We start from the raw sequence: 15,367 nt of genomic DNA on the forward strand, positions 1-15,367 counted from the left end.
TTTTAAAAAAAAAAAAAAAAAAAAAAAAAAAGACTATTCTGGCTTTTCTGGAAACAAAGAATGGAAAGAATGGGGTCAGAAACCAAATGAACAAGCTGTTGTACTCATCAAGCAGGAGATGCAATGTCTTGTCCCGTGTGGTGGCAGGGAGGGACAGTGAGGTGGTCCAGAGCAGGGGCAGGTGTATTTTGAAGGCAGGACCATGATGATTTGGTGATGTTGGAGCTAGGATGGGGGAAAGGGAAGAATCTAGGCTGCTTCCTGGTTTCTTTGCATGACTCACTAGATCGGTGGGTGCCCGTCATTGACAGCGGGAGCCTGACCAGGAGCAGAAACCAGGAGCTGCCTCCTAGACATGCCGAGGTGGAGTAACTGGGCATCTGAATCTGGGGCTCCTGGAGTTTTGCCTGAGAAAACTCAGAGTGTTAAACCACTTTTCCAGGTCCATCTGACTCCAAAGTTCATGCTGTGTCTAATGTGCCCAAATGTGACTGTGGTGCCTCTTCCTCAGTCCTTGCACAGGTATCCGTTTTTATGGCTCCCTGGGGCTCGGCCCCTTCTCCTCTTCTTTGTCCCTCAGGCACAAGCAAACAGGACCTGACATCCTTCGACATGGAGCTGTCCTCCAGCGGCATCAGCGCTGACCTCAGTAGGGTGTGTGGGGAGCCTGAGCAACAGGTAGAGGGGGCGAGAGGGCAGCTGGTTCCAGGAGGATGCTGACCTGCTCACCCCCTTCCCTGGGCAGGGCCATGCAGTTGTGGGGGCAGTTGGAGCCAAGGACTGGGCTGGGGGCTTTCTAGACCTGACGGTGGACCTGCAGGAAGACGCATTTGTTGGAAATGAACCGCTGACACCAGAAGTGAAAGAGGGATATTTGGGTGAGTCCATCTCTTTTCTGCTGGGTTCTTCCAGTTTTAGAGGCCAGAGAGTTGCTCAGATTGGCTTTCAAAATAATAATGAAAGCAATTAAGCAACCAGCAGGAGCAAACTCAGAGTTTAAATATGGTCATAACATTCTTAATTTCCCCCTTAATAACCCCTGACCGGTGTATTTATCGGGTTTTTTATTTTCTGATGTTTTGACATCTTGGGCCTTGCTAATCCTGGACAGACTGCTTCTCCCAGGGCTAGCTAATTCCTGGAGTAATGAACACCTTGCCTCTGAACGTGGCTTTCATATGCAAACCAGCCAATCCAGGGCCCGTGGTCCCAGCCACCTCTTTCATCTAACTCTCACACCAAGGCAAGAGTTCCTTGGCCCTAAATCACCCAGGGCCAGGTACCAGCCAACTAGACACCACCTCTATCGCCCAGAGCCTGCCAAAACTACTCAAACTGTCCAATCCTAAGCTCGTTCAAACTTGCCTACCATACCTCGTTCATTCCACTCCAGGAAACCACAATAAAAGCTCTGGGCCATTCTCTCCCCTTCCTCCTTCTGCCTCCCGCATCTGGCCCTGCATGATGTGCTATGCCCCCAGCTTCTGGGGAACTGTGAGTAATAAACTTCTTTCAATGACAGTGACCTCTCCATGTCACCACTCAGTCATATATAGGTACATTTCTTTTTTAATTTTTTTATATTTTTAGAAAAGATGACCGGTAAGGGGATCTTAACCCTTGACTTGGGGTTGTCAGCACCACACTCTTCCAAGTGAGCTAACTCGCCATCCCTATATAGGGATCCGAACCCGTGGCCTTGGTGTTATCAGCACCACACTCTCCTGAATGAGCCACAGGCCGGCCCCTATATAGGTACATTTTAAAACAACCTGCCTTATTAGCAGGAGGACTAGTAGCTCCTTCTTGAGTCTTCTTCTTCTTGAATTGCCAGTGAAAGAACTCTAGGTATTTATTCAGTTTCACAAGTTCTGGGTTTTTTTGGGGGGGGGATTGAACCCCAGACCTTGGTGTTACCAGCACCGTGCTCCAACCATCAAGAGTTCTTTTGATGTCAAGTGTAGAAGAAATGAGCCTTATCAACCCACAACTGCTGTTGCTTCCCTTTGCCTCAAGGTGTCACTGTTGTAGTCTTGTCCTGTGCAGTTCTGTGAATGTTTGTCCACCCTGGCGATGCCAGTCTCAGGCTGCCAGGGGTCTCACCCTTGTGCTCTTTCAGTTTCTATTCATATAGTCAGCCTGCCCCAAGGTATGAGTGGCTCCAAAAGCCCTAGGACAGGACTGCTTCCAGGTTCTGCTTTCTCATGGATATAGGACCACCATTCTTTTACCCTGTCTCATCCGTGACCACTGCGTAGGGCGGGTCACTCCCTTGTTAAGCTCTCAGAACATAAGGTCTCATTAAATTTTCCTCTGAAAAATTGGTGCTATTCGTCTTACATCTACCCTTCTGAGGTAGGTTTTTTTTCTTTTCTTTGTTTTTATCTTTATTTAACATTTTTTACCGAGCAAGTATTGTGTGCCAGGCACCATTCTAAGCACTTTACATGTATTAACATATTTTATCTCATTTGTCCTCACTAAAACTCAGTGAGAAGGTATTTTTTATTATCTTTATTTTACACATGAAGAAACCGAGCTAAAGAGGGCTTAAATCACTTTCCCAGGGGTACAGAACTAGTGGTGGAGCCCAGGTGATCTAGCACAAAGTCTGTTCTATAAACCACTAGACTTACACTGCAGGACCTACAGTAGTGCCTTCAAGGTGATTTTTTGTTCTTCAGTGTACTGTAAAATAGCTGGCAACATTGCTCACTAAGGAAGAGGAAATAAGTCTAAAGTTTATCCTCTGGTTAGGCACCCTCCCCACTGTACACACATACACATACATAAATATATACATGTATGTGGATATTTATGTGCATATATATAAATAATATAATCTTGAGATTCTTCAGATCTTAGTTTAGCTATCACTAGCATAGTGCAAAGCATCTTATGTCCACGATCTTATTTAATCCTCAAAACCATTCTATGAGGTTGGTACTCATAGGGTGAAAAAACAGAGCCTCAGAGGCATGAAAGAATTTAGTCAAGATTACACAGCTAGGAGGAAGTAGCACTGGGATTTAAACGTCTGATTTCGAAGGGCAAGTTCTTACCCTTCATGCTCAAGGACTCCACATGACTGAGTGGAGTGGTGGCTCAGGGTCCTCACCCGTCCTCCCATGCATTTCTGTTTCTCTCACTCACTTTCACCTGCTCTGTGCAGAGAAGACCACAGTGGGTCAGTGAATGGTCTCTGGAGTCAGAGCACTCCTATCGGGTGGCTCCTGGTTCTCACCTGGCTCCTGGCTCTCTCCTGATCCTGGGTCCAGTCCCCTGCAGCATCTCCTGAGACATTTTCTCAGTGTCCCCTCAGTAATAGAAGGGAGAGAACTCGCCACAGGTGCGAAGCAGGAAGATAGCCTGGAGTGATATCTTTATGTATGACATTTTTCAAGTCTGCTTTGTTTTTAATATTCATGCTGAGTTTACATTCTCCTTACTAATATATCCAATTGCATTTTATTATTAAAAGGAGGAATCCTCAGGTAAATTGAACCTCAGAGGATGCACCGTATTTATCCTGTGGTTCACTGCTGCTTTTCCCTGGGCATGCATGTCACCCACGGTTTGAGAAATGCAACATTAGGCCAAGAGGGCAGTGTTTGTGCTGCTCGGAGCACCTGGCTGCTTTCCTCAGGAGAAGGTTTTCTGGCTGTTTTGATACATCTTTGCTACTAATCCAATTTCCAAGCCTCTGCCCCTTTCCCCTTGGTGTTATGTTCCTCCAGAATCCTCTGTGTTCTTAACTCTGAGCCCCTCACTCTTTCTCTCCTCAGGTTATGCAGTGACCTGGCTGCCCTCCCGAGGACACGCAGCACTGCTGGCAGCTGGAGCCCCCCGATACCAGCATGTGGGGCGGGTGATGCTGTTCCAAGAGCCACAGGGCAGTAGAAACTGGAGCCAGGTCCAGAAAATAGATGGGGTCCAGGTGAGCACAGCCCGAGGGGCATCTGCAGGATGTGGCTGGTGTGACATGAGTTACGTTCCCTGCTGTCCTTTGAGTACTCACCCACTGACTGTGTGGCAGGCACTGTGCCAAACACAATCACTCTTATTTCTCACAAGCCCTCTGAGGTAAGCCTCATCATCACTACTCTCCAGTTTAAGAAACTGCACTTCAAAGAGCCCAACTTGTCTTAAATCACATAGGTTGTAAGGGTGGATCCAGGATTTGAACCTACATCTGAGGGATTGGAATAAGATGGACATGACCCAGCTGAGGGGGAGGGAGGTATCCTGCCATCCCCTGCCATCCCCCAGGGGCTCTTCCTGAAATGTTGTCCTCTCCCTACAGATTGGCTTTTATTTTGGTGGGGAGCTTTTTCTGAAACATCTTCCTCTCCCTACAGATTGGCTCTTATTTTGGTGGGGAGCTATGTGGCATTGACATGGACCAAGATGGGGAGACAGAGCTGCTGCTGATTGGAGCCCCCCTGTTCTATGGGGAGCAGAGAGGAGGCCGGGTGTTCGTTTACCAGAGAAAAGAGGTGGGGACCAGGACATTGAGCTGAGAGGGGGGGCGAGAAACAGAGATTCGCAGCTCTCCTCGGGTCCCAATTATTTTGAAAGGCTTTCCTTTCTGATCATGTGTTAATCAACCTTTAGAACAACAAACGGTAGCTAATACCCACTGGGAGTAGACTGTACACACGGCCCAGCACCAAACTTTTTTTTTTAAGAAGATGTGATTATATCAGTATTATTTTTCACATTCTAGGATGTTGTTGCAGAGCAGTTGGGAGGGAGGGGGAGAGGGAGAAGGGGAAGGAAATGGGATGGAAGAAGGAGGAAGGAGGAAGGGCGGGATTGAAGCCTGTGGCACTCCCCTCATTCCCACAGGGGAGATTGGGAAGTTTCCAGCCATGGCTTGGTCATTGCTGGGCTGGGTGCAGATGTCAGGGGGTTGTAGCAAAAGCCCTCACCCCCACCATCCCAGCTTGGGAAACCAGGGCCCTTCTTGCTGCAGCTTGGTGGTCGCAGCTGGGCTGGCTGTGGGTGTTAGGGGGGTGTGGCCAAGGCCCGAGGCCCCCCACTGCCCTGGCTTGGGAGAGCCCGGGGTGTATCCCATGGCATCTCAGTGGTCGTCCAGTGCCAAACTTTTTTTTTTTTTTTTTTTTTTTCAAAAGATGACCGGTAAGGGGATCTCAACCCTTGGCTCAGTGTTGTCAACACCACGCTCAGCTAGTGAGCAAACCGGCCATCCCTATATAGGATCTGAACTCGTGGCCTTGGTGTTATCAGCACCGCACTCTCCCGAGTGAGCCATGGGCCGGCCCTTTTTTTTTTCTTTTTCGTGACCGGTAAGGGGATCGCAACCCTTGGTATAGTGTTGCCCACACCACGCTCAGCCAGTCCTATCTAGGATCCGAACCCACAGCGGGAGCCAGCACCGGCCAGTCCTATCTAGGATCCGAACCCACAAGGCGGGAGCGTCGCTGCGCTCCCAGCGCCGCACTCTCCCGAGTGCGCCATGGGCTCGGCCTAGTGCCAAACTTTTTATGTACATGACCTCATCTGATCCTAACAATCACCTCTGAGAACCCACAAGCTTTATTTTACAATGGGGGACACTGAGTCTCAGCAAGGCTAGGATCATTCCCAAGCCACGAGGTCACACAGATAGTAAGAGGTGCAACTGGCATTGAAGCCATGTTAGTCTGATGGTGTCATTCTAATTCTATAAGGGACCACATTGTACATTTCTTTAGAGTTCTTCACTAAATTGTTCTTCCCAATGCTGCATTCTGTGAAGCTTGCTGAGTGATGGGGCTGTGACCTATTTCCTTGCTCTTTCCCAGCTGAGGTTCGAGGTGGTCTCAGAACTGCAGGGGGATCCTGGCTACCCCCTTGGGCGTTTTGGAGCAGCTATCACTGCCCTGGCAGACCTCAACGGGGATGGGCTGGTGGACTTGGCCGTGGGAGCCCCTCTGGAGGAGCAGGGGGCTGTGTACATCTTCAATGGGCGGCCAGGTGGGCTCGGCCTCCGGCCAAGTCAGGTGAGGTACCCTGTCTGCCAATCAAAACCCATTCCCAGGCACCTGGAAGCCTCCAAGCCTAGACCCCACTCCCCAGGCTGACTCTTCCTGCCCTCCAACCTGTCCTGTCCCCAGCTTAACCTGAATTTCTCTCTTGCTCTCAGCGCATAGAAGGGACCCAGGTGTTCTCAGGAATTCGGTGGTTTGGACGCTCCATCCATGGGGTGAAGGACCTTGGAGGGGATGGCCTGGCAGACGTGGCTGTCGGGGCTGAGGGTCAGGTGATCATGCTGAGGTAAGACGAGACTCCTGCACTTCACCTGATAATCTCAGCTCTCCACCTTCGAACAGTTGCTGTACGCTGGGCATCATGCTAAATGCTATATGGCATTTTCATGCTAAATGCTATATGGCATTTTCAGTCTTCACCCCAGTCCTGTGAGATAGGTTCTCTTTTTATAGAGGCTTCATGTCTTACTCTGGGTTAAACAGCTGCCATTCAGTGACAGAACTGGGACAAAACCCAGGCCTACGTGGCACTAAAACCTCCTAGAGGATTAACACCATGTGACAGATAAAGGCATGGCTTTAGAACCTGGTGACTGGACTCAAGTCAAAGCTCTGCCACTTACTCTTGTGTGATCTTACCCCAGTCACTCAGATTCTCAGGACCTAAATTTTTCACCTTTGAAACCGTCGTGACATTTCCTGCCTTACCCATATCTTAGAGTTGCGAGAAGCATCATGTGTGATATATAGAGAATAGATATTTATTGATCACCTGCTGTGTCTTAAACACTGAGCCAGGCATTGGGTACAGGGTGTACGTATGGGAATATATATAATAAAAAATGAAATAAGTAGATAGGTAATTGCAAATTGTAATAGGTGCCATGAAGGAAATGAACAGGGTACTATGAGAGAGACAAGCAGGGGATGCCTACTGTAGAGGAGGTAATATTTGAGCTAGGAAGTAAAAGCGGAGAAGAGCCAGGCTTGCAGAAATCTGGGGTAAGAGCTTTCTATGTAGAAAGCCCAGCATGTGCCAAGGCCGTAAGGCCAGCAAAAGCTTGATGTGAAAGAGGGCCAGTGTGGCCGGACCGTGGTCAGCTCAGGGGAACGTGGTGGGAGTTAAGACTAGAGAGACAGGAAATAGAGCATGTACAGTAAAAAGCTTGAATTTTAGTCTAAATGTCATGTGGCATCATTGAAGGGTTATAAGCATGGAAGTGACTCAATAGGATTTTTCTTTCTAAGAGCTCACCCTTCTGTATGAAAAATGGGTCAGAAGGCTGCTAGAATGAACTGGGGAGCCCTAATTAATTATTATGATTCTTTTCTTTTCTTTTTTCTTTTTTAAAAGATGACCGGTAAGGGGATCTTAACCCTTGACTTGTTGTTGTCAGCACCACACTCTCCCAAGTGAGCCCCGGGCCGGCCCTATCATGATTATTTTCACTGAGAGGAGACAGTGACGTTGAGTCGCTGGGGAAGGAGAGGGCTGCTGGGTGGGGTCCCAGGTCTGGCGGGGATGTGCAGTTGAGGCGGGGGAGAGACTTGGTTGTCTTCTGCCCACAGCTCACGGCCCGTGGTGGATGTCATCACTCAGATGTCCTTTTCCCCAGCTGAGATCCCAGTGCACGAAGTGGAGTGCTCATATTCCACCAGTAACAGGAGGAAGGAAGGCGTTAATATCACAGTCTGCTTCCAGGTCCAGTCCCTCATCCCACAGTTCCAAGGTCAGTGCTGTCCTCCTGCCCACCCCCCCAGCAGCTGCCTGCGTCAAATCCGGGCTTCTGGCCCCAGGATCCCCTACCATTCAACTCCCACCTTTTTCACCCACCCAGGCCGCCTGGTTGCCAATCTCACTTACACTCTGCAGCTGGATGGTCATCGGACCAGAAGCCGGGGGTTCTTCCCAGGAGGGAGCCATGAACTCAGCGGGAACACAGCTGTCACGCCAGATAGGTCCTGCACTAACTTCTGGTTTCACTTCCCGGTAAGGGAACCAGTGCACGTGCTGTGGGGAGGGAGGATGAGCTGACAACAGCACAGCCGGGCAGGCTCAGTTCTGCCACTGTCCAGCTGAAGACAAGTCACTGTGATCTCTCTGTGTTACCATTTCCTCTACTGTACAATAGGAGTAATAACACGCTTGGCATATTTCCTTCTAGTTTTCAATGTATTTACATAGGCATTTTTAAGATGATCACGATGGCAGTGTAATTATCTTTTTCCTCCTCCTTTCACATGTTATATATTAATGCTGCCACCCAGCTTTCGTAATTATTTCTAATGGCTATAGAATATTTAGTCATGCTGGTGTGTCATTATTTGCCGGGAACATATGGTCATTTACTATTAACACCTATCTCAGAAATAGTTCTTTTAAATATTAGTTTAAACAACTGCTGAAATATCCAGATTCCATGGGATTGATGGGATTGATATCAAATTATTATGGTCTCAAATATTTCATAAAAGGCTGAGTATAGGATTGGTATATAAGATTTTGAAGTTCAGGCTGGCCAGTTAGCTCAGCTGGTTAGAGCATGGTGTTATAACATAAAGGTTAAGGGTTCGGACCCCCTACAGGCCAGCTACCCAAAAAAAAAGAGTTTGAAGTTTGTTTTAATTTTTTTTTCTTTTCTTTTTTTTTAAAGATCCAAACCCGTGGCCTTGGTGTTATCAGCACCACACTCTCCCGAGTGAGCCACGGGCCGGCCCTTAAATTTTTTCTTATGGAGGGTGTCAGACATACAAAATTAGAAGAAAATAGTTGGATGATCACCCAGTTTTGACAATTATTAACTCAGTCTTATTTCATGCATACATCCACTCAGTGCCTCTCTGCCCCCTGCACCCCACCCCTTACAAGATTTGGAAGTTTTAAACATGAAATTGCCAGAGAAGAAGGCAGTGTAACATGGTGGAAAGACCTAGTACTTTGGATTTGAACAGATGTAGATTCAAATCTTGGCTCTGTTTCTGCTAGTTTTAGACCTTAGGACAAATGTGTCACTGTTTTAGGCCTCATTTTCCTCATTTTTAATGTGCGATAATAATGCCCACCTTTTTGGACTAGCAGAAACTCTAGGCGAAATGCAAATTGAGTGCCTACAAAGTGCCAGTGTCAGGCACTGGTAATAAAAAAAGACAAAGACCCATCCCTGTTTTCAAGGAACTAATATTCTAGAACTAGGATATTCTAGTTATTCTAGAATATTCTTTTCTTATGTGAACTTTGATAATGGCTGCCTAGTGCAGTTTGACAAAGATTCAGGGCTCCCATTAGGATTCAATGGGGGAAGTGTTGTGATTCATTACTGATGTCTGCCATGGAATTGGGGCGGAGAAGCACCCCTGGGCATATTATAAACATCTAATATAGAGTAAATGTATTTTTACTACTGGTAACGTCTTAGGCAACTAACTACTGAATTAATCATTTGTAAAGTGCAGATAAGGTATGTGTTTAATTGAAGAGTGGTCAAGGTCAGAGCTGTGACAGGTTGTCCTCTTATCATTCTCAGATGTGCATTCAAGACCTCATCTCCCCCATCAACGTCTCCCTGAATTTCTCTCTTTGGGAGGAGGAAGGGACACTGAGGGACCAAAACGCAGTAAGAAGACTGGCTGGGGTATTGAGGGGGGATAGGGGAGAGTAGAAATTCCGTTTAGCAAGAAGTGTGACTGCATTATACAGGAGTCTTCGATTATAAGCAACAGAAAGCAAATATGGCTTACTTACACAGGAAAGGAGTATACAGGAGTTTACATTGAAGATGAATTTGAAAAACCAAGTTTGGGAAGAAGCGGGGACAGGGTGGTGGCTCAGGGGGCTCTCAAGAGGAGGCAGTAATAGGCGGGCTCTTCAGGGCTCCTTCGGGGAACCTGCTCCTGGCCCTGCCGTGCATCAGCTCTGGACCTCCTGAGGCTTCTAACACTAATCACGATGCAGATTTCAGGGAGAGAACTTCAGAAGGCCTAGCTTTAGGCCAGGGCTACACCTTATTGGTGAAAGGACAGGGCACCTTGATTGGCCTTCTTGCCTATGTGTGTTTGGTTAGGGTAATTCCCCCAAAGCCAAATTGGGGTAGTGTTATTATGTAAAAGGTGGCAGAATACTATATCTACCCTAGTGTACTGGATCTGACACTCCCTGCCCAGTGCCAAAAGCCTGATTTCCTTTTCTGAAATCCTTGACACACTGCTGGTGATTTGGCTTGTCTGAAGGCAGCAAGGTGTGGTGGAAAGAACCTGGGCCTGGAAGCCTGAAGATGTGGATTGTTTTCTTTTTTTTTTTGTCTTTTTCCGTGTCCGGCAACGGATCGCAACCCTCAGTGTCGCCCCCGCACCGGACCGGGATCGGCAACGGGATCGCAACCCTCGGCGTCGCCCCCGCGCCTCGCTCAGCCAGTGAGCGGGAACCGGTCTGCATGTGGGATCCGAACCCTCGGGCGGGAGCGCCGCCGTGCTTCCCAAGCGGCGCACTATCCAGTGCGCCACCGGGCCGGCCCGTGGATTGTTTTCTTCTTCTTCTTTTTTTTTTTTTCTTTTTGTCACAAGCATGAGCAGGTTCTGTCCACCTCTGGGGCTGTTCCCCAGCTATAAGGTGAGTCTCAGCATTGTGAGGTCTCTCCCGGAGCAGGAGACCTCTCACCCCATCAAGGGGACTGCCAAGTGTGCTCTTTCCTGGGGCTTTTGGCAACGCACACTGGGTGCACCCCACCCACCCAGGCTTGCTCTGCTGAGAGCCATAGATAACACTGGCATGCTGACCAAAAATAAAACCCCTGCCTGCCAGATGCTCAGCATGCACTTGAGGAAAGGTGACTGAGCACCTGCCCTGTGCTCAGGCTTCTGCTGGGCTCCACAGTGGTAAATAAACATGGTCCCCACCTTAAAGAGCTCACAGTCTACTGTTGGAGAAGTCAAAGTCCACAGACTGTCACAGGCGCTGTGATGATGGTATAATAGAGTTAGATACAGGGTGGTGATGATCTATGCCAGAGATTTGGGGAGATAAGGAAGGCCTTCCCACAGGGAGAGGGGACCCTTAAGTCCCCAGAGGTGGGCACCCAGAAAGAAGTTGTAATGTGAGCACAGAGAGAGAGAGAAAAGAGGAGGAGGAGGTTGGCGGCTCTTGAGTGGCCTTTTCGCTGAGAGCACTGAGGAGCCATTAAAGGATTTTATGCAGAGGAAGGAAATATTACATATGAATAGGCTTTTTTGATTTCAAGTGTTGGAAACCCAACTCAAACCTGACCTAAGCAAAAAGGGAATCTCCTGACTCTGCAGAGACCAAGGGAGGAGCCTGGCTTCACACAAAACTGCATCCAGGCACCCAAACAAGGCTGTCAGGAATCTGTCTTTCTCCCTATCATGGCTCATTATCTGTGTGTTGGTATCATTGCTGGGCATGATCTTTACCACTTGGTAACCCGAAGAGTCTGGGCCATATTCACACCCCTACACCACCCCCTGGGATCAATCCTGGGTCAGATGCCCATCGCCAGCCCTGGAGTGGAGCAGATATGCATGCAGAGGAGTTGGGAGAAGGGAAAGTGGACATCTCTACTGTCGCATATGTATTCTAGGAAGCTAATTCCAGCAGCGACATGCGGTTGGCTTGTAAGGATGTGCTCCTAGAAGCTGGGTGGCCAGGAGGCTGCTGTAATGGTCCCGTTGAGGGACGGTAAGATCTGAACCAGGCTGCTTCTGCAGGAGTGAAGAAGAGGGGTGCATTGGAGAGGGATGTAAGAGGCAGAATTGTCAAGGTGCTGAAAGTCGGGGGAGAGGCAGAAGATGAGGCCCATTTCTGACTTGGATCTGGGTAGATAATGAAGCCACTCCCCACATCAGGGAGCACTATGGGAGAAGCAAGTTTGTTAGGAAGGGGAGCTGGTGAGCTCAGCTTTGGACTGGTGGCACTTGGGGCCTGTGAGTCATCCAGGAGGCCAAGGCATGATGTCAATCAGATTAGCTATCTGCAAACAGCAGAGATTCAAATTAAAAGTGGCTTTTAAAAAGAAAAGTTGGGCTGACCAGTTAGCTCAGTTGGTTAGAGCATGGTTCTGATAACAGCAAGGTCCAGGGTCTAACCCTGTACCCTCCAGCAACCAACCAAACAAACAAACAGAGAGAAAAGTCTTTCTCCTATAAGGCAGATCAAAGCAGGTATGATAGTTCTGTGGCTGTAAATCAGGGGTTGGCAAACTTTATCTGGAAAGGGCCAGATAGTAAATATTTTTGGCTTTGCAGGCTATATGGTCTCTGTTGCAACCACTCTGTTCTGCTGTTGCAGCATCAGAGCATCAATAAACAATACATAAGGGCCAGCCCGTGGCTCACTCGGTAGAGTGCGGTGCTGATAACACCAAGGCCCCGGGTTCGGATCCCACATAGGGATGGCCGGTTCGCTCACTGGCTGAGTGTGGTGCTGACAACACCAAGTCAAGGGTTAAGATCCCCTTACCGGTCATCTTTTAAAAAATAAATAAATAAATAAATAAAATAAACAATACATAAACTCACCCTGGCCAGCCACCAAGAAAAAAAATGTTAATAACAGATAAATTAATGGGTGTAGCTCTCATTTACGTAGAAGGTGGGGGCTGGATTGGCCTTCCAGCCATAGTTTACTTACCCCCACTTTACAATGTCAGCCTTAGCTGCCTTCTGTATTCATCCTCTGTGTGCCTCTTTGTGGTTGAAGATGCTGCTCAAGCTCTAACCCTCACGTCTCAGCCTTGCCAAGGAGGCTGGAAGAAAAGCACACATCTTCCCTTTTGGAATACTTCCTGAATATCCACATAACACTTTCGCTTATGTCTCATTGGTCAGGACTTAGTCACATGATCACACCTAGCTGCAAGAGAGGCTGGAAAAGTCATCCTATGTCCACATGACCATGCAACCTGATAAAAAGTGGAGGTTCTATTTTAAAGGCAGGAGGTGAGGAAGGATATATGGGGACAACCAGCAGTCTCTGCCATAGGCACTAATTAAATGCCAAACTGTATGGTATAGAAACTCAGAGGACAAGAGACCTGAGATCACAGTTGTCAAAAAAGACTTCCTTGGGGAAATGTCATTGGTTCTGGATCTTGAAAAATGAGTAGACTTTGGATAGGTGGAGAGAGGCGGAAAGGTACAGCAGCAAGTTCAAGGGAAATGGGGAAATGGGCTTAGTTTCTGGCAGAAAGACAGCTGAGCAAGCTTGAGGCCCTGGAAGCCCATTTTGGCCCTGGCTGTGGTTCAATGGGTGATGGGAATCTGTGTATAAATGTTGAGGGTGGGTGGCAAGCAGTCAGCAGAGGCCACCAGGACTCCAGCTCCTGAAGGAAGAGTCTGGAGGCTGCTTGGCTGGTGGCCTGGAAGCAGAGGAGGCTAGAGTCTTTCTAGAATATTCAGCTGATAACCCATAAAATCCTTCAAGGGCCTCATTACCCTTAGGATAAAGTCCCAGCCCCCTAACGTGGCCTGTAAGGCTCAGTAGCATCTGGCCCCTGCTTCTCTCCCTGTCCTTTCTAACGCACATGGGGCTCCAGCCAGTCTGAGCATCTTCCTGCTCTGAGCACGAGACACAGTCTCTCCCTTGTCTCTGGGCATCTGTATAGAACTTTCTTCCTCTTTCTCCATTCTCATCAACTAGCTCCCTTCTTCTCATCCTTTAGATTTCAGTTGGGATGCCATTCCTTCAGGAAGCTTCTCTGATCCCCAAGTCTAGGATGGGAGTCCCTTCTGCTGCTCTGAAGATATCTACACTTGTCCTGTCATAACACTTGACCCACTCTGTTGAAATACCATGTCGTTTCTCCCTCCAGATTGGGAGGGCAGGCAGCATGTCTGTTTGGTTCTCTGGTGTGTATCCACTGCCCAGCATGCAGCCTGGCCCAGAGTAGCAGTTCGGGAAATGTTGAAAACTTGGCCTTGATTTGATAAGAAATGGAGAGCTATTCTAGGGCAGAGGGGATTCACAGAAGAACCAGAGTGGAAGAGCCATTCACAGGCAGGCGAGTCCAGAGGCTGTGTAGCCCGGGGTTCCTGCCAAGGGAGGAGTTTGGGGGTCCACTTTGTCATGACCCAGATCTCCTGTCCCCTGAGCTTCGGCCTTCCATCTAGGAGCTGCTGCCAGAGAGGGCTGCACAGACAGTGTGGGTTGAGATCTGGGAAGACAGCCCAGGTGAGCCCCAAGCTCGGAGTCCCTCCAGCCCTCCTTCATGAGTCCTGCTGCCTCAACTAATCTCTGCTGTCTCCAGGTCCCCCCACTCCTTGGTACTCAGCAGGGGAGGGACATGCAGCCCATCCTGAGACCCTCACCACACTTGGAGACCAAGGAGGTAAGTGGGGGAGAGGGGCAGACAAAGAGGCCTGGGGTCTGGCCACTCCTGGGTCTGGGGTCCTGAGCCTCCTAGTCCTTTCTTCTTGACATTTCAGGTCCCTTTTGAGAAGAACTGCGGGGAGGACAAGAAATGCGAGGCAAACCTGGAGCTGTCCTTCTCTCCAGCAAGGTCTGTGAAGGTCCCCAAACTCCTGCCACCACCCCACTCCTGTGACAAGTTCCAATCTGTGTTTTCCTGAGGCAGCTTCTGTGTGCTGGAAAGAACATTGAACTAGAGTCAAAAGACCCCCCTCTCCGCTCACTAGATGTGTCCTCTGGGGACACCACTTCCCTCTCTGGGCTTTAGTTTCCTTCTCTGAGAAACGCAAGTCCCCTGTGGAACTCCCATCAGGACCAGATGAGATTGTAAAACTTAAAACCTGAGCATAGGAGCTTTTTTCTTGGTATTTATTTCTTCCGGTCTACCAGATCCCTCCATTCTGAAATCCCCCACTCTTATGCTGCTTCCTTCATCTCAGCCCCCATAACTTTCCCTGATCTTACCCCCAGATCCAGAGTCCTGCGTCTGACCCCCTCTGCCAGCCTGTCTGTGGAACTGACCCTGAGTAACTTAGGAGAAGATGCTTACTGGGTCCAGCTAGACCTGAACTTCACCCGGGGACTCTCCTTCCGCAAGGTGGAGATGCTCAAGGTGAGCAGGAGGGTGGCACCTGCCTGCATGCTTCCCCTCATGCTTCCCTGCATGTTTCCCTGCATGTTTCCTCTCATGCTTCCTCGCATGCTTCCCCCCATGCTTCCCCTGCATGCTCCACCTGCAGCTTCCCTGCATGCTTCCCATCTTGCTTCCCCTGCATGTTGCTTTGCCTCCCACGGATTTGTCACCCCTTTTCCCCTGGGTGACAGAGCCACGGAAGATTACTCAAATCCCATCTCTTCTGAGCAGTGAGAAGCCCAAAAAAGGGGTTAATCTCCCAGAACCCTCAAGAGCAAGGCATTCCTTCCATTTGGGAAATTAACCATGAATTGGGGTTCTCCT

At 48.8% G+C, this 15,367-nt stretch overlaps 1 protein-coding gene across 2 annotated transcripts in view; it reads left to right on the forward strand.

Annotated features, from left to right (window-relative positions):
* The window catches only part of ITGAL (integrin, alpha L (antigen CD11A (p180), lymphocyte function-associated antigen 1; alpha polypeptide)), a 38,809-nt gene that overhangs the window by 11,777 nt on the left and 11,665 nt on the right, over positions 1 to 15,367 (forward strand). Inside the window, exons 10-21 of one of the 2 annotated variants that reach the window (XM_008593918.1) lie at positions 581 to 654; positions 746 to 878; positions 3,786 to 3,937; positions 4,359 to 4,496; positions 5,808 to 6,005; positions 6,149 to 6,279; positions 7,563 to 7,723; positions 7,832 to 7,983; positions 9,518 to 9,607; positions 14,273 to 14,329; positions 14,427 to 14,500; positions 14,881 to 15,022. In XM_008593918.1, the coding sequence (XP_008592140.1) occupies positions 581 to 654; positions 746 to 878; positions 3,786 to 3,937; positions 4,359 to 4,496; positions 5,808 to 6,005; positions 6,149 to 6,279; positions 7,563 to 7,723; positions 7,832 to 7,983; positions 9,518 to 9,607; positions 14,273 to 14,329; positions 14,427 to 14,500; positions 14,881 to 15,022 (1,502 nt within the window). The remainder of the gene's footprint in view (positions 1 to 580; positions 655 to 745; positions 879 to 3,785; positions 3,938 to 4,358; positions 4,497 to 5,807; positions 6,006 to 6,148; positions 6,280 to 7,562; positions 7,724 to 7,831; positions 7,984 to 9,517; positions 9,608 to 14,272; positions 14,330 to 14,426; positions 14,501 to 14,880; positions 15,023 to 15,367) is intronic. The other variant, XM_008593923.1, reaches the window with a different exon arrangement.

The sequence above is a fragment of the Galeopterus variegatus genome, unplaced genomic scaffold, assembly GCF_000696425.1.
Source record: "Galeopterus variegatus unplaced genomic scaffold, G_variegatus-3.0.2 Scaffold162, whole genome shotgun sequence".
In the NCBI taxonomy this organism is placed as follows: domain Eukaryota; kingdom Metazoa; phylum Chordata; class Mammalia; order Dermoptera; family Cynocephalidae; genus Galeopterus; species Galeopterus variegatus.